The sequence below is a fragment of the Trichomycterus rosablanca genome, chromosome 9 (genome assembly GCF_030014385.1).
Source record: "Trichomycterus rosablanca isolate fTriRos1 chromosome 9, fTriRos1.hap1, whole genome shotgun sequence".
Taxonomy (NCBI): Eukaryota; Metazoa; Chordata; class Actinopteri; order Siluriformes; family Trichomycteridae; genus Trichomycterus; species Trichomycterus rosablanca.
In genome coordinates this window covers 39,370,835-39,391,384 of record NC_085996.1, presented here as the reverse complement: position 1 = coordinate 39,391,384, position 20,550 = coordinate 39,370,835, and the positions used below count along the sequence as shown (strand labels likewise).

General features: G+C 45.6%; 1 protein-coding gene across 9 annotated transcripts in view; it reads left to right on the top strand.

The window, feature by feature from the left end:
* The window catches only part of afdna (afadin, adherens junction formation factor a), a 130,928-nt gene that overhangs the window by 69,307 nt on the left and 41,071 nt on the right, over nucleotides 1-20,550 (top strand). For 6 of the 9 annotated variants that reach the window (XM_063002415.1, XM_063002414.1, XM_063002411.1 and 3 more), the window contains 9 exons: nucleotides 1,177-1,232; nucleotides 5,855-6,060; nucleotides 7,155-7,175; nucleotides 10,045-10,190; nucleotides 12,003-12,097; nucleotides 13,313-13,578; nucleotides 13,988-14,131; nucleotides 18,340-18,538; nucleotides 18,708-18,811. In XM_063002415.1, the coding sequence (XP_062858485.1) occupies nucleotides 1,177-1,232; nucleotides 5,855-6,060; nucleotides 7,155-7,175; nucleotides 10,045-10,190; nucleotides 12,003-12,097; nucleotides 13,313-13,578; nucleotides 13,988-14,131; nucleotides 18,340-18,538; nucleotides 18,708-18,811 (1,237 nt within the window). The remainder of the gene's footprint in view (nucleotides 1-1,176; nucleotides 1,233-5,854; nucleotides 6,061-7,154; nucleotides 7,176-10,044; nucleotides 10,191-12,002; nucleotides 12,098-13,312; nucleotides 13,579-13,987; nucleotides 14,132-18,339; nucleotides 18,539-18,707; nucleotides 18,812-20,550) is intronic. The other 3 variants (XM_063002416.1, XM_063002418.1, XM_063002412.1) reach the window with 1 other exon arrangement.

Here is a 20,550-nt window from a genome sequence, read left to right as displayed (position 1 = left end):
CACCTTGGTTTCATTTGTACAAGCTTTCTAAGTGGAAGATGAGCTGCATATGAGTGAGTAACAGGACTGAATGTTTTTAACCTAGAATTAGTAAACACATGAAATATAGCAGCATGGAGAACATGCTAAAGTACCAGAACACTGGATACAGTCTGGTAATTCATCACAATTAATAAACAAATAAGAACTAATAATAAATGGAGGTAACAGGAATGAACGTGAAGACGAATCTTCTCAGTCAGAGTTACAATATTATCAAACGTACCTGGGAAAAATGGAGAACCTACTAATGCTCTTCCTGTGACCTGTAAAAGATACAGATAATGAACATTTCTGTTCATAATGTGACCTGATTGATGAGAATGTTTCCACATTTTTATGATCACTAGGATGAATATGTGAGTGTAACAGGACTGAGGGACTGAAACATGGATTTTAACCTCATTATTCAACATTTCTTATAGAAAATAAAGATTAAAAACATCGATGTGATCTGGAGTCACTGAACGATGCAGGAAAAAAGGATTTCTGACAGATTTGACTCTATATTTTATCATAAAGTGTCGTGTTAGAGAGCGGGGACGTGAGAAAATAGTATTTTTCAGTCTTCTAGGGAGTTTTTATGAAAGGTTTTACATTATATATCCTGAATTAGCATTTAGATCGGTGTGCAGGACACTTTGCTTAATTAAAAATGTATTTTAAAGTTCATTGTTATCTACATTTATACATATAATGTCCTGGGGACGGAAATGGCACAGATTCGGTGGTATGGCCCATAAACAAAACACAACATGAGTTTGACCGGGGGGGTTTAAACGTAAACGTGAGAGCGTGTGTGTGTGTGTGTTCTGTGTGTGTGTGTGTGTGTGTACGAGGGCGTGATGAGGTGAGATCGGGGATCGGCCGGTAGGAAACATGATGCGAGCCCGGTCCACCTGAGCCATCAGCGTCCTCTTCCTCCTCCCAGTCATCTAATCCATAATGCAGCAGTACTGCGTCCACACACACACACACACACACACACACGCACGCTGCCGGGCTGAGCTGGCCGTGCTGCAGGATGCTGTACGGTCGCAGTGGAATCGTGGGACTGGAGCGATGCGTCTCTGTGGATAGCGGAGTCAGCGTGTCGTACGCTAGATGGGTGACCGAGCGTTTTCTCTTCTCTAACAGGACTCACGATGGAGCGGAGCTCACGCTGCCGGCTAACATCGAGTTCAGGGAGAACTGTGAGTACCACGCCAGGCTGCACACACACACACACACACACACACACACACACACACACACACTGTCCGGCTCATTTTAATCACACGGTCGTAAAAACTGTTGACGGTTGTGCTATTTCAATACCACCAAATGACCAAAATGCGCTGGTGCTTGATGCTCTGTTCACAAGCCTTCAATTCCTGACCATCATGAGGCTGAACAACAACAAAAAACCCCATTGTGGGCAGCAGGGTGGCACCGCTGATGGAGTGGGGTCCTGAAGACACCCCTAATAGAGTCAAACCGTTTCCGACTGACCCATTTCAGAGCCGTTAACGCTGCTGCCGTTATTCCTGCCAAACAGCTCGATCTGATTCTGTTGTTGGAGCTGGAGGAACGAATCGATTCAGCACTGGATGCCTGATCAGTATTAATGATCAGCGGTGCCGGGATCAGGTCTGTAGTTTAGTGGGTGGATGAACAGCTTTGGGACGAATTGGAACATCAGCTGAGGCTTTCTTGACCTACATGTACAGTATATATATGCTGTGACAGTATATTGTCTAAGCTATTAAGGGTTAAGGGCCTCCTTTTACCAGGGCCAAAGCCCTGCTTATAAAATTATTAATAAATGCACATACCATATACCAGAGATGTTCACAAGTCCCAAAATACGAGTCCGAGTCGAGTCACGAGTCAATATAATCTACACAAAACATATATTATAAATGCAGCGCAGAAATAAAGAAATAATCTGTAAGTTGAGATAAAAACAACAACAGATTAGCGAGTGTATTTAGCCATTTTACTTCGTGTCTTTACTTTCCTCGTCATTGTGTAAATGAATGTAATTTCTGTAACAAGAAGGTTCCAGTTAAAAGCTTCAACTGATACGTTTTGTTTTCATTACAGAACAAAAGCGCTCGATAAATCACGGCACAGCGGCCAAAACCCCAAACACGGCAAAAACCATCATAACCGCTGCTTACCTTAGCTTCTGTTCTTCCAGATGCTATTACATTTATAAGCGTGCGTCCCATTAGGAACAGAATCCGTTATTTTGTAAATGTGCTTATAATTAAAAACCTCCAAACTTTTCCCGGTGGTGAAGTAAAACAGGAAGTGGTTAGAAAGCCGATCGAGCGTTTCATTACCAAGTCATCTGTGTGACGCAAACCGAATAAATGCAAATAACAGCATTTCTTACTAACAATTACAATCAGAAGCTCTGATTGGTTCAGAAAGCGGCTTTCAACCATCAGCACCGATTCTGTAGGAGCGTTCCATTCACCCCGGTTGTTCCTGTGAAGTGCACTAGGTAGGGTACTCCACCATTTTAAGTGAGATTCCAATCCAGAGTAGGGAGTAGGGAGCGACGCTTCATCACTACGCCGGAAGCTGGCTGGAACATTTACACATTGTGTGTGTTGTGGGTTAAGACGGCCGGAGCGTTATTATTATTAGAGAGCAGAAAATGACACGATCAGAATGATGTCAGATGATAATATATATATATTATATAATTGTCACATACAGTGTATCACAAAAGTGAGTACACCCCTCACATTTCTGCAAATATTTTATTATATCTTTTCATGGGACAACACTATAGAAATAAAACTTGGGTATAATTTAGAGTAGTCAGTGTACAACTTGTATAGCAGTGTAGATTTACTGTCTTCTGAAAATAACTCAACACACAGCCATTAATGTCTAAATAGCTGCAACATAAGTGAGTACACCCCACAGTGAACATGTCCAAATTGTGCCCAAAGTGTCAATATTTTGTGTGACCACCATTATTATCCAGCACTGCCTTAACCCTCCTGGGCATGGAATTCACCAGAGCTGCACAGGTTGCTACTGGAATCCTCTTCCACTCCTCCATGATGACATCACGGAGCTGGTGGATGTTAGACACCTTGAACTCCTCCACCTTCCACTTGAGGATGGGCCACAGGTGCTCAATTGGGTTTAGTCCATCACCTTTACCTTCAGCTTCCTCAGCAAGGCAGTTGTCATCTTGGAGGTTGTGTTTGGGGTCGTTATCCTGTTGGAAAACTGCCATGAGGCCAGTTTTCGAAGGGAGGGGATCATGCTCTGTTTCAGAATGTCACAGTACATGTTGGAATTCATGTTTCCCTCAATGAACTGCAGCTCCCCAGTGCCAGCAACACTCATGCAGCCCAAGACCATGATGCTACCACCACCATGCTTGACTGTAGGCAAGATACAGTTGTCTTGGTACTTCTCATCAGGGCGCCGCCACACATGCTGGACACCATCTGAGCCAAACGAGTTTATCTTGGTCTCGTCAGACCACAGGGCATTCCAGTAATCCATGTTCTTGGACTGCTTGTCTTCAGCAAACTGTTTGCGGGCTTTCTTGTGCGTCAGCTTCCTTCTGGGATGACGACCATGCAGACCGAGTTGATGCAGTGTGCGGCGTATGGTCTGAGCACTGACAGGCTGACCTCCCACGTCTTCAACCTCTGCAGCAATGCTGGCAGCACTCATGTGTCTATTTTTTAAAGCCAACCTCTGGATATGACGTCGAACACGTGGACTCAACTTCTTTGGTCGACCCTGGCGAAGCCTGTTCCGAGTGGAACCTGTCCTGGAAAACCGCTGTATGACCTTGGCCACCATGCTGTAGCTCAGTTTCAGGGTGTTAGCAATCTTCTTATAGCCCAGGCCATCTTTGTGGAGAGCAACAATTCTATTTCTCACATCCTCAGAGAGTTCTTTGCCATGAGGTGCCATGTTGAATATCCAGTGGCCAGTATGAGAGAATTGTACCCAAAACACCAAATTTAACAGCCCTGCTCCCCATTTACACCTGGGACCTTGACACATGACACCAGGGAGGGACAACGACACATTTGGGCACAATTTGGACATGTTCACTGTGGCGTGTACTCACTTATGTTGCCAGCTATTTAGACATTAATGGCTGTGTGTTGAGTTATTTTCAGAAGACAGTAAATCTACACTGCTATACAAGCTGTACACTGACTACTCTAAGTTATATCCAAGTTTCATGTCTATAGTGTTGTCCCATGAAAAGATATAATGAAATATTTGCAGAAATGTAAGGGGTGTACTCACTTTTGTGATACACTGTATAACTAATGGTAACACGTGCTGACGCTAGGGACTCTTGTTGTTCACGAGTCATTTTAAACGTGTCCAAGTCGAGTCTGAAGTCGCTGTGTGTGCGACTCAAATACAGGTGTACCTAATAAAGTGCTCGGCAGTACTGAGCAGCACCGGGTCCTTACACGACATCGTGTTGCCGCCCCGGCGTCTCCGAGTGTTAGTACAGTACACGTGAGAGTGTTTGAGCTGGTTCGGGCTCACGGTACGAGATCCGTCGCCCTGCTGAGACGCTGGAACTCGGACCGTGATGGACAATGTTATCAGGCTCGCTCCTGCTCGAACCCTTCCTGCTGTTTGATGTCCAGATGTTTGAAGTGTACGAACAATGACCTCGAGTGCTGCTGCCTCGAGATGAGATAAAAAAGCACGTTTATGAAGAACTACATGGAGTTTCTAGGTTTTTTTTTAATCCCCTTCCTTCATTATTCGGGTGCTTTTGTGTTTAGGGGCCACAGCGGGATCTGCTCCTCATACCAGATACAAAGAGCTTTTCATTTATTAACATGTTTGGCATTCAGCAGAGTCCAAAGCGACTTACTGTGACAGTATATTGTCTAAGCAGTTGAGGGTTAAGGGCCTCACTCAAGGGTCCAACAGTGACAATCTGGCAGTAGTGGGGCTTGAACCAGCGACCTTTTGATTACTAGTCCAGTACCTTAACCGCTAGGCTACAACTGCCCTTAAACATTTACATTGTCGTAGTACATAGCACATAGCAGATGCTTTATCCACATTTGAGCAACTTAGGGCTGAGAGCCTTGCACAGGGGCCCAACAGTGGCAACCTGGCAGTGGTGGGGCTTGAACCAGCAACCTTCTGATTACATTTTCGGCATTTAGCAGACGCTTTTATCCAAAGCGACTTTCAGCACTGTGACAGTATACTGTCCTAGAAACTGAGGGTTAAGGGCCTTGCACAGGGGCCCAACAGTGGCAACCTGATAGTGGTGGGGCTTGAACCAGCAACATTCTGATTATATTTTTGGCATTTAGCAGATGCTTTTTTATCCAGTTCTGTGACAGTATAATGTCTAAGCAATTAAGGCGTAAGGGCCTTGCTCAAGGACCCAACAGTGGCAACTTGGCAGAGGTGGGGATTGAACCAGCAACCTTCTGATTACTAGTCCAGTACCTTAACCACTAGGCCATAACTGCCCTAAAACATTCAAATCTGAGCAATTGAGGGCTGAGAGCCTTGCACAGGGGCCCAGTAGTGGCAGTCTGGCGGTGGTGGGGCTTGAACCAGCAACCTTCTGATTGCATTTACATTTTCCGCATTAAGCAGACGCTTTTATCCAGAGCGACTTACAGTACTGTGACAGTATACTGTCTAAGCAGTTAAAGGTTAAGGGCCTTGCCCCTAATTTAGTCATAGCCAATTCCTCTTTCGCTGCGGGGGTGAGATTTCCCGACCTCGTTAACCCGTCTGTAACGCGTCTGTAACCCGTCTGTAACGCGTCTGTAACCCGTCTGTGTCCCCGCAGCCGAAGACGCCTTCCTGTCGGCCGTCATCAACTACACCAACAGCTCCACCGTGCACTTTAAGCTCTCCCCCACCTACGTGCTCTACATGACCTGCCGCTACGTCCTGTCCAGCCACTACCGGCCGGACATCAGTCCCTCCGAGCGCACCCACAAGGTCATCGCCATCGTCAACAAGATGGTGAGCATGATGGAGGGAGTCATCCAGGTGAGGAACCGCCGTCTGCAGTCTGTCCGCTCAGCCGTCCCCGAACCTGAAATGATTAAACACACACACACACACACACACACACACACACACACACACACACACACGGTGTAACACCGTAGCTTCATACTGTACATTTACATTCACATCATTTAGCAGATCCAAGTAAGCGAGGGTCTTGTCTGAGGGGCCCAAAGGTTTTGTACAGTAATGGGGCGTGAACCAACGTCCATCTAGTCCTGTACCTCGACCGATGAGCTCACTTCTGTACGTGTCACAGAGGCTAAACACGCCGTCGGCTAATGGACGATCCATATACGCGAAGCTCTGTGCTGAAATCCTGATGTCCACAGGTGTGGTCACTCCAAACTAGCTTTTGTCCATTAGGGAGAAAGAACAACCAAACTTTGAGTGACGTGGATTGACGTCGAGTACCCAACGTGCACGTAATACTGCTGTGCTATCGACCGGCCAGGCGCCTGTGTCTGAAAAGAGTAATGGACACTGGGCTGGCTGGTACAATCGTACAATCACGACCTCTGCTGGCCGGTCGAGGCAACTACTCTCTGATAGCAATACCTGGCAGGTGAAAACTAGTGGCTGATGGCTGCATGTGTGTCTGAGATGGCCCATGGCTGTCACGCACCCACTTAAATAGGAAGTGTGGGTGGGGGCAGTTCAGACCGAGCGACCAAATTGCATGAAAAAGGGGAAAATGAATCAATAGAAGTTTTTTTATGGGCGTGGGGAGGTACATTAGCGCTCCCATTAGGCTTAGGGAGGCGTCCGGACGAATGCTTTGTAATATACGTTTGTAAAAATAACGTACCACGGCTGTGGGTGACCCGCTGCTGTAGTTCAGCTTGTGCTGCCACTAGAGGTCACTAAGAGCACCACCAACCCTGGACACTAGAAGCATTGTGCAGGATCAGCCGACTTCTACCTAAAAGCACCGAGCGCTGGTCATTCATTCTGGTCCGTGTGTGATGTATGTGATATCTCTCCATGCCACGGCTGTTGTTGACCGTCTCTCTCTCTGTCCTGTCGAATGTGTGTCCTCCCTCTTCCCACCCTCGCTCCACTTCTCTCCGCAGGAGGTCGCTGAAGGTGATCAGGTAGGAGACTGTACACCCAGGGCGAGTTCTCCCTACATACCCACTTCCCTCTGTGTCTGTCCATCATCCCTCCCTGTCTGTCCTCCCCGGTCAGCTTGGCTTTGTCTTTCATGCTCGTAACAAAACCCCTAAACGGACTGTGGCAGGCATCTTTCTTCCAGCAGCTGGACACTCAAAAGAACCTAAAATACCAAAATAACCCTCATTCAGCGGAACATCCGGTACTAAAACGTATTAAACTTATTAAAAACGATCGACTCGCTCCGACGCTGGCGGCATCTTAACGGTTCTGGCATATCTGCGCGCCTCCTCTGCTTCCTGCACTTGAGTGTGGATGTGAGACGAGCCCGCGTCTCCGACGCTTCCCTTTGTGTTTCTGTCAATAATTCATGTTATTTTTCATTTCTCTGTGGTTAACGTCATTCTTCTGGATGCATTCTGTGGCTGAAACCAGAACAAAGGGGCGGGGTGGATGTGTCGTCGCCGCAGGGGAACGTGTGCGGTATACACAAGGTCCCAGTTCTGCAAGTGTGTGTGTGTGTGTGTGTGTGTGTGTGTGTGTGTGCGCGCGTGCGTCTGGGCCGTGTGTATCCCTCTCTGTGAATGGGGGGATGTCGAACTCCGAAGCAACCAGACACCCGATATTGAAGGAATACTCGAACCCGCTGCGTCTGTAGTGTTATTTGGAGCGGCCTGCTGACCTGTACTGAGAATTAATTACTTAAAACGGGCACAGGACGATGTTGAAGGCCAAACATGGGCAACGTTTATTAAACAGGATGAAATATAAAAGGAAAATGTATGTAGGTGGGTAACATCGACTTCTAACCTGGGAAAGGTGCAGCAGGGCTTGCAGGTCTTGGCATGCTCGCTGTTGCAATGCATTCTGGGACTTGTAGTATCAAAGATGTGCGTCCATTATTTACATTTAGATTTTCAACTTTTAGCGGAGGCTTTAATCCAATTTAGGGGTTAAGGGCCTTGCTTAAGGGCCCAACAGTGGCAACCTGGCAGCGGTGTACCTTAACCACTAGGCTGCAAGCGCCCTACTATTCCTTGTCTCTGCGCAGTACCATTGATCAGCCAGCAGAGGTCGTAACCGCAGCAGTTATGAGGAATCCCTACAGCACTTCCATTCTTAAATGAGACGCTAATCATCCGTACAGGCGCCCGACCTGCTGTTTGACCGCTGCGCCACCTGAGCGCCACGTTATCAATCGATTTTTTAAATATGAAATCTTGGAGGGATTGTTTTATTTGTTTAGTGAATTGATGTATTGTATGTACTGTTTTTGTAAGGGCGCTCGAATGGCGCAGCGGTAAATTACGCCAGCCCACTGTCTCTAGGATCCAGGGTTGTGCGCCTACATACAGACATGGTTGGATATGTCTGAGGCTCCACGACAGATTGGCATCCTTACTGCATCACGTCCAGTGATCCTAATAGAACCGGACCCACCGTGACCCTGAAAAACATAAAGCGGTGGTAAGACGTAAACATGATGATGTATTTTTGTGTTATATTTATTCTAATGATCATTATAGGCTTTATTTACATTTATTTTATTTGGAAAGCCTACACAAGGGGTGTAACGTCAAGGGGTGGCAGCTTCTTATACGAGGTGTGGACATAAAAACAACACGACAGAACATACATAGATCTATACATCCTTATAGAACTTTTACTGCTGCCATTGGATGCACAACACTTTGCTGTGCTTCTCACAAACAAACCTATTGCACTCGTTACAGATTGATCTGGTTTTTTCTGTCGACGCCACTTCGGTCAGCTAAAGACGCCAGAACGTCTTCGTGCGTCCTCACAATCCCTGTCGTTTTGCCATTGTGTTACACTGCGCACGGCACTATGGGTCTATTTGAGCCCAAACGGAAATAAACATAAATAAACAATAAACAAAAAGACACAAAAACTAGCGAACGTGTGTCACATTCACGTTTTATGAAAAAGTACATTAATAGGCGAGGTCTCTAATCTTGATAGTGAAAAAACATGGGTCAAAGAGGAGTGGGGTCACAGAGGAGACCCCGTGGTACCACAGCAGGGTTAAAGATTTATTCCAGAGTCGCCGTCACACGGGTTTCTTGCAAAGACGGAACGTTAAAATTAGCTTTAATTTGGGAAAAGCGGCGACGTAGATGCACAGAATGCTGACGAACAAGTACAATTGGTTTAAACACTTGTGGCTCACGGTGTCCTTCCTGTACCCGTCCGTCAGCATCCTGTGCGTCTACGTCGTCGTTTTCTCCCAATTTAAAGAAAATTTTGGGTTCTGTCTTTGTTCCTGTTCGACGCTGGCTTTTCGACATAGCACATTTAAACCACTGCGCCATGTGGACCCGATGAGCCACGCCCACCACTTGAACACGCTAGACGTCGCTTCTGGACGTGTCCCTCGAGGTCCGTGCAAATCGTGTGTTTCATTCGCCGACTTTTCGTCCATACCTTGCATATGCCGTGGTTTGGAATGTGATGTTTATCGAGCTTATAATGATGCGATGCGTCCACATACTTTTGATCAGTGTCAGTGCAGGTCTTGCGATGATTGCTCACCCACTACAGTTGAAAAACGGCGGCGTATTCCTTCAAGCGGCCTCCGATTCATCTCCATCATCCAGACTCACTCAAATCTCAAATAAAAAAATTGGGACTGAACTCCACTGTATTCGTGGCCCTGGGTGTCTGGTTGTGTGGGAGCGGGCGGGGCGGGGCGGGTCAGACAGGGGCTCGAGTCTGTCCTGGGAACTGCTGCTGCTGCTTGTCGTGGCTGAGATCCCTTCTCCCGGCCCCTGGGACGCGCCTCCCGCGCCCTCACTAACGGGCCCCTCGGGCTGGGCGTGTGTGTTACAGAAGCAGAAGAACATCGCCGGCGCTCTGGCCTTCTGGATGGCCAACGCCTCCGAGCTGCTCAACTTCATCAAACAGGACAAGGACCTGAGCCGGATCACGCTGGACGCCCAGGACGTCCTGGCGCACCTCGTCCAGATGGCCTTCAAGTAAGTCCCGGCTCATGATTGTACAGATTTAGTGTGTCAGCAGGGCGCCTGGTCGGGTCAGGAGCACCCCTGGGATGCTATACACATCTAACTACACGGTCACCTTTCAGTTAACATAGTTGTAGCCTAGTGTTTAAAGTACTGGACTAGTAAGCATAAGGTTGCTGGTTTAAATCCCACCACTGCCAGGTTGCCACTTTTGGCTCCTTGATTAAAGCACTTAACCATCAATTGCTTAGACTGTATACTGTAATCGCTTACAGTCTGCTAAGTGCTAAAAATGTAAATGTAGTGCTACCGGCCTGCCAGTCGTCTATACAGACTCGTAATCGGCTCATCCGAGGGTGGGAGGGCCAAGAGGTTTGGCATAACTGCTGCAGTTATGCCCTCTGCTGGCTGCACAGAGACGGGGCGTAACGGAGATCGGTGCGTGACTCTCCGTGCGCGATACGGGTCTCCACATGAACCCGTCTGCTGCAGGGGAAAAGAAGCGGTCCGTGCTGCACACAATTGGGTAACTGGATACGACTTGATTGGCATTAAAAAAGAAATTATTGTTAGTAGTGCACTAATTTAAAGCTAATAATTAGCTGAAAAGTGATAGAACTAAATTAATATTTGCCAATTTTGCAATTTGCTGCTGTTAGCTACTTAAAATGAACCAAAATGTAAATGTAGAAAAGGCTATGCTACTATTTAAAGTAACAAGTCGGCGTCAGCTAGATCGTACGATATCTTTCGATTAGGATTGACTTTATGCTAGAAGAGACCACGTTTGGTTTAAATCGGGGCCTCGGATTCTATGTGATAAAGGATGTGGAGTTAAATTGGTAGCAAATTGAGTACAATGAGCAAACTGGGGGGGGGGGGGGGGGGGTGTATGGGCACCATGGCAATGTGTATAAAGTAGAGGTTTAAATATTTGACAAATTTAATAAATAAACAGCTAGTTTTTAAAAACACAATTAACAAATGCCTTTATGGTCAGATCATTTTATTCCCTCTGTCCAGCGTTTGGCTCCAAACAGTAAAAACAACATAACATAGTTCATCAGTGGAGCTATTTCGTCGGAATGTGGCGCTATCACGGCGTGGACAGTAACCTCTGTATTAGTACGTATGTTTGGAAATGTTTGCGCTGTTTCAGAATCAGGGAAAGACTTTTTAACAAGGCCGACATGCTGCAGTCCAGTGATCTGTAGCTGTTTGAAATGCAAAAACTCCCTCTGCAGCAGTAACATCATGTTTTACCTTGTATTTACCTCACAGACTCTCCCCTTTAGCTGCCGTTTTGTGTTTTGCTGAACAGGCGCCTTTACTGGACACTTTGCAGGTCATGAATTTATTTAATAATTTTAGGCATTTTTAAGAGAAGTGCAAGTGAAATCAGTGCAGAAACATGCAAATAATAGTGCACGGAGACTGTAAAAGCCGAATCCCGGACATCCCCGTGAAATCAGACGTGCACTGAGTGATCGGACGATAGACGGGAGAGTCGCTTCCGTCCCTGCTGGAGCGAGAACAAACAAACGTGGTCCGACACGCTCGTCTGTTCTGTTTTTTATAGAACCGAAGCAGTAAAATACGCACGATTCATTTATTCTCCTGCTTTTTTATTCCTTAATTGCTTTGTTTTTATTCCTTCCAGTCATGCCATGATGCCGTGTCGGCTGGTTTTAGGTGGAGTGTGTGAAACCTGGCTAGTTCTCACGACCTGACCAATTTATTTATTTAATTTTTTTGGTGAATATGTCTGACTGTAAATGAAGCCCTTGTGTTCACACTTGTAACGTGTGATGTGTTCTATTCGAGGTATTTGGTGCACTGCCTGCAGTCGGACCTCAATAACTACATGCCGGCGTTCCTCGACGATCCGGAGGAGCAGAACCCGCAGAGGCCCAAGATAGGTGAGCGTACGAGGTTTAGTTTATGAGAAGAATGACCACTTTTACAGCGGTATGGTCTCATGCTGCTTGTTGCAGACTAGCCCCCAATAATGTGTACAGGCACCTCATCACACACTCAAAGTAACATAACTTGCAGGACTTAATGTGGTTCAGTTGCTCCTTTTTCGTTCTGGCTCACTCACACAGTCGCTCAGTGATTATGTTTTCAATCATTTTGAACATATGGTAAAAGCAAGTTAAAAAGATTTTTAAAAATAATCTGGCCGAAAAGTACAAGAAGTGAGTTTTATTTTCATCAACCAATTTATTCTAGTCCAAAGTAACCTTACTTGTGGGACTGTGGTTCAGTAGCTCCATTTTCTGTTCTGGTCGTCTCATCCAGTTGCTCAGTGGTGATCATCTTCAATCCTTAATTCCAGAAAAAGGTTTGCACAGTAGGTAAGATGCTTATAAAGTTGGAAAAGCTAAAAATTAAGGGATTTCTATTCATACAAATTGGCCAAAAAGTTGTGTATTTCATTTTCACCAACTGGTTAATCCTGGTCAAGGTCGCGGCAAGGTCTCATCATACACTTAACACCGCCTTTGATGTTGGCACATGGGTGCCTAATCACATACCCAAAGTAATGTGTGGTTCATTAATGTGGTTCTTTGGCTCCTTTTCTGTTAGGGTCGTCTCATACACTTGCTCAGTGGTTGTTACCTTCTATCCTTATTAAAATAGCTAATAAAGCAAAATAAAGATCAGTTCTGGATTGAAGCAGTTGAATCTCTTCTGGATGTCGCAGGTAACCAGTGTAGCTCATCAGCTCAGTTTTTTAAGTTGATGAAGCTAAAAATTGAAAGATTTCTAAAAAATAAAAATGATTTATTTGGCCAAAAAGTTTAGAAGAAGCGAATTTCATTTTTATCAAGCGCTTTATTCTAGTCGACGTCACGGCAAGGTTCTGTTCCACCACAAATCCCATCAAACAGTAACACGCCTTTAGTGTTGGCACGTGGGCCCAAAGTAACCCTAACTTGCCAGTCATGTCTGTGTACATGCCTAAGACATGAGAGCACCTCTGAGGTTCGAACCTGGATCTCTGTCGGTGGTCTAGCGTTATGGGCCGCTGTGTTAAACAGAACAAACACTGATTCTGTAAACAGTATGTAGCTCATATTCATGCTTGATTTGTTTTTTTTTTGTTTTTTTTCTGCTTTTCCGCCCCACAGAGGACGTTCTGCACACGCTGACGGGCGCCATGTCTCTGCTCCGGCGCTGCCGCGTCAACGCCGCCCTCACCATCCAGCTGTTCTCTCAGCTCTTCCACTTCGTCAACATGTGGCTGTTCAACAAGCTGGTGACCGAGTCCGACTCGGGCCTGTGCTCGCACTACTGGGGTGCCATCCTGCGCCAACAGCTCAGCCACATCGAGGCCTGGGCGGAGAAACAGGGCCTGGAGCTCGCCGCCGACTGTCACCTCAGTCGCATAGTGCAGGTACGGAGAAGTATACCGGACTCGTGTAAAAGTATAAGAGCTCCGGTTTCCTCCCACAGTCCAAAGACGTGCAAGTGAGGTGAACTGGAGAGATACTACATTGTCCATGACTGTGTTTGATATGAAAACATGAACTGATGAATCATGGGTAATCTGTAACTACTTGTCCTGTCATGAATGGCACCAAAGTGTATAAAACATGACGTTAAAATCCTAATAAATAAATAAATAAACACAAGTTTATGATAAATACTTGCGTCTTTGTAATAGACGATTCAAGCACGACTCAGATGGTTGATCTAATCTGTGTTGTTTATGATTACGTTGGCATTATATCTATACCCAGGGTCAGCGTGGCGCTGTACATGATGTCTGTTTCACACGTTATCTTGCTGTTTGTGCTCTGTAGGCGACCACGCTGCTCACCATGGACAAGTACTCCATGCAGGACGTCCAGAACATAAACAACACGTGCTTCAAACTCAACTCCCTGCAGCTCAACGCCCTGATGAGTAACTACCACTGCGCCCCCGACGAGCCCTACATCCCCCCCGTGAGTGCCTCACATTATTATCTACATACTTATACCTACAACAGTAACTTTATTTCAATATACACCGATCAGCCATAACATTAAAACCACCTCCTTGTTTCTACTCTCACTGTCCATTTTATCAGCTCCACTTACCATATAGAAGCACTTTGTAGTTCTACAATTACTGACTGTAGTCCATCTGTTTCTCTGCATGCTTTGTTACCCCCCTTTCATGCTGTTCTTCAATGGTCAGGACCCCCACAGGACCACCACAGAGCAGGTATTATTTAGGTGGTGGATGATTCTCAGCACTGCAGTGACACTGACATGGTGGTGGTGTGTTAGTGTGTGTCGTGCTGGTACGAGTGGATCAGACACAGCAGCGCTGCTGGAGTTTTTAAATACCGTGGCGTGTCCACTCACTGTCCACTCTATTAGACACTCCTACCTGGTCGGTCCACCTCGTAGATGTAAAGTCAGAGACGATCGCTCGTCTATTGCTGCTGTTTGAGTCGGTCATCTTCTAGACCTTCATCAGTGGTCACAGGACGCTGCCCACGGGGCGCTGTCGGCTGGATGGTTTTGGTTGGTGGACTATTCTCAGTCCAGCAGTGACAGTGAGGTGTTTAAAAAAGGTGTCTGATCCACTCATACCAGCACAACACACACTAACACACCACCACCATGTCAGTGTCACTGCAGTGCTGAGAATGATCCACCTCCTAAATAATACCTGCTCTGTGGTGGTCCTGTGGGGGTCCTGACCATTGAAGAACAGCGTGAAAGGGGGTAACAAAGCATGCAGAGAAACAGATGGACTACAGTCAGTAATTGTAGAACTACAAAGTGCTTCTATATGGTAAGTGGAGCTGATAAAATGGACAGTGAGTGTAGAAACAAGGTGTATGTATATATATGTACAGTGTATCACAAAAGTGAGTACACCCCTCACATTTCTGCAGATATTTAAGTATATCTTTTCATGGAACAACACTGACAAAATGACACTTTGACACAATGAAAAGTAGTCTGTGTGCAGCTTATATAACAGTGTAAATTTATTCTTCCCTCAAAATAACTCAATATACAGCCATTAATGTCTAAACCACCGGCAACAAAAGTGAGTACACCCCTAAGAGACTACACCCCTAAATGTCCAAATTGAGCACTGCTTGTCATTTTCCCTCCAAAATGTCATGTGATTTGTTAGTGTTACTAGGTCTCAGGTGTGCATAGAGAGCAGGTGTGTTCAGTTTAGTAGTACAGCTCTCACACTCTCTCATACTGGTCACTGAAAGTTCCAACATGGCACCTCATGGCAAAGAACTCTCTGAGGATCTTAAAAGACGAATTGTTGCGCTACATGAAGATGGCCAAGGCTACAAGAAGATTGCCAACACCCTGAAACTGAGCTGCAGCACAGTGGCCAAGATCATCCAGCGTTTTAAAAGAGCAGGGTCCACTCAGAACAGACCTCGCGTTGGTCGTCCAAAGAAGCTGAGTGCACGTGCTCAGCGTCACATCCAACTGCTGTCTTTGAAAGATAGGTGCAGGAGTGCTGTCAGCATTGCTGCAGAGATTGAAAAGGTGGGGGGTCAGCCTGTCAGTGCTCAGACCATACGCCGCACACTACATCAAATTAGTCTGCATGGCTGTCACCCCAGAAGGAAGCCTCTTCTGAAGTCTCTACACAAGAAAGCCCACAAACAGTTTGCTGAAGACATGTCAACAAAGGACATGGATTACTGGAACCATGTCCTATGGTCTGATGAGACCAAGATTAATTTGTTTGGTTCAGATGGTCTCAAGCATGTGTGGCGGCAATCAGGTGAGAAGTACAAAGATAAGTGTGTCATGCCTACAGTCAAGCATGGTGGTGGGAATGCCATGGTCTGGGGCTGCATGAGTGCAGCAGGTGTTGGGGAGTTACATTTCATTGAGGGACACATGAACTCCAATATGTACTGTGAAATACTGAAGCAGAGCATGATCCCCTCCCTCCGGAAACTGGGTCGCAGGGCAGTGTTCCAGCATGATAATGACCCCAAACACACCTCTAAGACGACCACTGCTTTATTGAAGAGGCTGAGGGTAAAGGTGATGGACTGGCCAAGCATGTCTCCAGACCTAAACCCAATAGAACATCTTTGGGGCATCCTCAAGCGGAAGGTGGAGGAGCGCAAAGTCTCGAATATCCGCCAGCTCCGTGATGTCGTCATGGAGGAGTGGAAAAGCATTCCAGTGGCAACCTGTGAAGCTCTGGTAAACTCCATGCCCAGGAGAGTTAAGGCAGTTCTGGGAAATAATGGTGGCCACACAAAATATTGACACTTCAGGAACTTTCACTAAGGGGTGTACTCACTTTTGTTGCCGGTGGTTTAGACATTAATGGCTGTATATTGAGTTATTTTGAGGGAAGAATAAATTTACACTGTTATATAAGCTGCACACAGACTACTTTTCATTGTGTCAAAGTGTCATTTTGTCAGTGTTGTCCCATGAAAAGATATACTTAAATATCTGCAGAAATGTGAGGGGTGTACTCACTTTTGTGATACACTGTATATATTCATAATAAGAATAGATACACTTCTGCTCCTATTATTATCAGTAGTATTATTATCTTTTTTGCATACCGTATATAATATATATGCACGTTGTACATTAACTGCACTCTACTTACTTTATTTGTATTTGTATTAGTTCTTATTTTGCTTGTTCAGCTACTGAAGCCCAATAATTTCCCTCAGGATAAATAAAGTATCTGTCTCTATCCTAAATAAGACCATTGTGCTGTGGGGAGGAAAAACTCACCCTATAGAACCTGGGGTTACTTTTAAAATCCACACCATCACAGAGGTGACAAAGGCTGATTATACGGTCCGGGTCTCGGTTATTTCGGGCCTGTGTGAATAGTTCTGTGTAGGGTGTTTTAAAGATAGAAAACCTTTAATGACTGCTCAGCTGCAGTGATGTATATGCAGGTTTATGCTCTTTAGGCTACAGCAGAGATGTTCACAAGTCCCAAAATACGAGTCCGAGTCGAGTCACGAGTCAATATAATCTACACAAAACATATATTATAAATGTAGCGTAGAAATAAAGAAATAATCTGTAAGTTCAGATAAAAACAACAACAGATTAGCGAGTGTATTTAGCCGTTTTACTTCGTGTCTTTACTTTCCTCCTCATTGTGTAAATGAATGTAATTTCTGTAACAAGAAGGTTCCAGTTAAAAGCTTCAACTGATACGTTTTGTTTTCATTACAGAACAAAAGCGCTCGATAAATCACGGCACGGCGGCCAAAATCCCAAACACGGCAAAAACCATCATAACCGCTGCTTACCTTAGCTTCTGTTCTTCCAGATGCTATTACATTTATAAGCGTGCGTCCCATTAGGAACAGAATCCGTTATTTTGTAAATGTGCTTATAATTAAAAACCTCCAAACTTTTCCCGGTGGTGAAGTAAAACAGGAAGTGGTTAGAAAGCCGATCGAGCGTTTCATTACCACGTCATCTGTGTGACGCAAACCGAATAAATGCAAATAACAGCATTTCTTACTAACAATTACAATCAGAAGCTCTGATTGGTTCAGAAAGCGTCTTTCAACCATCAGCACCGATTCTGTAGGAGCGTTCCATTCACCCCGGGTGTTCCTGTGAAGTGCACTAGGTAGGGTATTCCACCATTTTAAGTGAGATTCCAATCCAGAGTAGGGAGTAGGGAGCGACGCTTCATCACTACGCCGGAAGCTGGCTGGAACATTTACACATTGTGTGTGTTGTGGGTTAAGACGGCCGGAGCGTTATTATTATTATTATTATTACTATTAGACTAAAATGACACGATCAGAATGATGTCGGATCGACGGTACATTTATCTTTAATAAAAACTAGAGACTCTTGTTGTTTACGAGTCATTTTTTTGCGAGTCATTTGAAACGAGTCCGAGTCGACTCATCACTGGGCTACAGAATATTTCTTTGTTCTTATTTAATTTGGTTACTGGAGCGTGTTTCAGGATAATACACCCTCCTCATACACCACTGGGGTCTCCAGCAGTGGAAGAGTAACTGGCTATGACTAAACTAGAAGTAAAATGGAGAAATGCAGCCTGTGCATCCACAACGCTTCTGTAACCTTATGACGTTTACCGTTGTGATTGAGCCGTATCGCATTGTCATAAACCCGTTAACACGTTAGCGTGCCGCTTGTGCCTGCAGGAGCTGATCGATCACGTGGTGGCGGTGGCGGAGAACACGGCGGACGAGCTGGCGCGCAGCGACGGCCGCGAGGTCCTGCTGGAGGAGGACCCCGACCTGCAGCTGCCCTTCCTGCTGCCCGAGGACGGCTACTCGTGCGACGTGGTGCGCAACATCCCCAACGGCTTTCAGGAGTTCCTGGAGCCGCTGTGCCAGAGAGGTGGGTGTACGGGAACGCTCGTGTTTATTTAAATCCGGTGGAATGTTGTCTCGTCGAGGTCTCGCTTATCAGTGTGTGTGTGTGTGTGAGAGAACGCAGCCTCGGCGCTCCCGTGTTGTTTACGTTTGATGGTATGTGGGCGTGTGCTGATCAGCCGTTTCCTCTCCAGGTTTTTGCCGCCTCACCCCGCACCCTCGTTCTCCCGGAACCTGGACCGTTTACTTCGAGGGAGCCGACTGCGACAGCCACTTCTCCGCCGACAACTCGGACCTGGTAGGTCGTGTTACCAGTCTGTAATGGGAATAACACAATGTATATAGATTATAGCATGAGACTCCGCCCACCTCCCTTAATTAAAAGCTAATTAAAAGCCTGAGGTCAACAGTTCAAGTCTTAGACTAATCCAAAGGTCGCAGGTTCACGTCCCACCATTATTAATAACACAATGTATATAGATTATAGCATGAGACTCCGCCCACAACGCATAATTAGTACGGCTTAATTAAAAGAGAGAGCGTCCCTCATGTGTAGAGACTAATTTAAAGCCTGAGGTCAGCGGTTAAAGTACTGGACTAATCATAAGGTTGCTGGTTTACGTCCCACTATTATTAATAACACAATGTATATAGATTATTGCGCAAGACTCCGCCCACCACCCTTAATTAATACGGCTTAATTGAAAGAGAGAACTTCCCTCGTTTGTCAAGACTAATTAAAAACCTGAGGGCCGAAGTAAGCCAGCGGTTAAGGTACTGGACTAATCAAAAGGTCGCAGGTTCAAGTCCCACCATTATTAATAACACAATGTATATAGATTATTGCGCAAGACTCCGCCCACCACCCTTAATTAATACGGCTTAATTAAAAGAGAGAGCGTCCCTCGTTTGTCAAGACTAATTAAAAACCTGAGGTCAGCAGTTAAAGTACTGGACTAATCATAAGGTTGCTGGTTTACGTCCCACTATTATTAATAACACAATGTATATAGATTATTGCGCAAGACTCCGCCCACCACCCTTAATTAATACGGCTTAATTGAAAGAGAGAGCGTCCCTCGTTTGTCAAGACTAATTAAAAACCTGAGGGCCGAAGTAAGCCAGTAATTAAGATACTAGACTAATCAAAAGGTCGCAGGTTCACGTCCCACCATTATTAATAACACAATGTATATAGATTATTGCGCAAGACTCCGCCCACCACCCTTAATTAATACGGCTTAATTAAAAGAGAGAGCGTCTTTCGTTTGTTGAGACTAATTAAAAGCCTGAGGTCAGCAGTTAAAGTACTGGACTAATCATAAGGTTGCTGGTTTACGTCCCACTATTATTAATAACACAATGTATATAGATTATTGCGCAAGACTCCGCCCACCACCCTTAATTAATACGGCTTAATTGAAAGAGAGAACTTCCCTCGTTTGTCAAGACTAATTAAAAACCTGAGGGCCGAAGTAAGCCAGTGGTTAAGGTACTGGACTAATCAGAAGGTCGCTGGGTCAAGTCCCACCATTATTAATAACACAATGTATATAGATTATAGCACGAGACTCCGCCCACCACCCTTAATTAATACGGCTTAATTGAAAGAGAGAACTTCCCTCGTTTGTAGAGACTAATCAAAAACCTGAGGGCCGAAGTAAGCCAGCGGTTAAGGTACTGGACTAATCAAAAGGTCGCAGGTTACCACTGTTGGACTCCTGAGCAAGGCCTTTACTTCTTGATTGCTCAAATTGTGTCAGTCACTTTGTAAACAGGAAGGTTTTTAGTTCGAATCCCAAACAGATGCATGGAGATTATTCCGAACTGGTGGGGCCGCAGACCTACCTCATCGTGCTGGATTACAGTCGTCCCACCGCAGGGGCCAATTAGCGGCCGGGGACGCTCGGGGGACCGACAGCAAATGATAGCCTTCTGCTCCCCCTAATCACATAAAGGCTCCGAGTTGCACCGCTTCCCCTGTAATTGCCCTGTTTTTTTCCCCCGACGTGGTTTTTACGCACCCTACCCAAACAG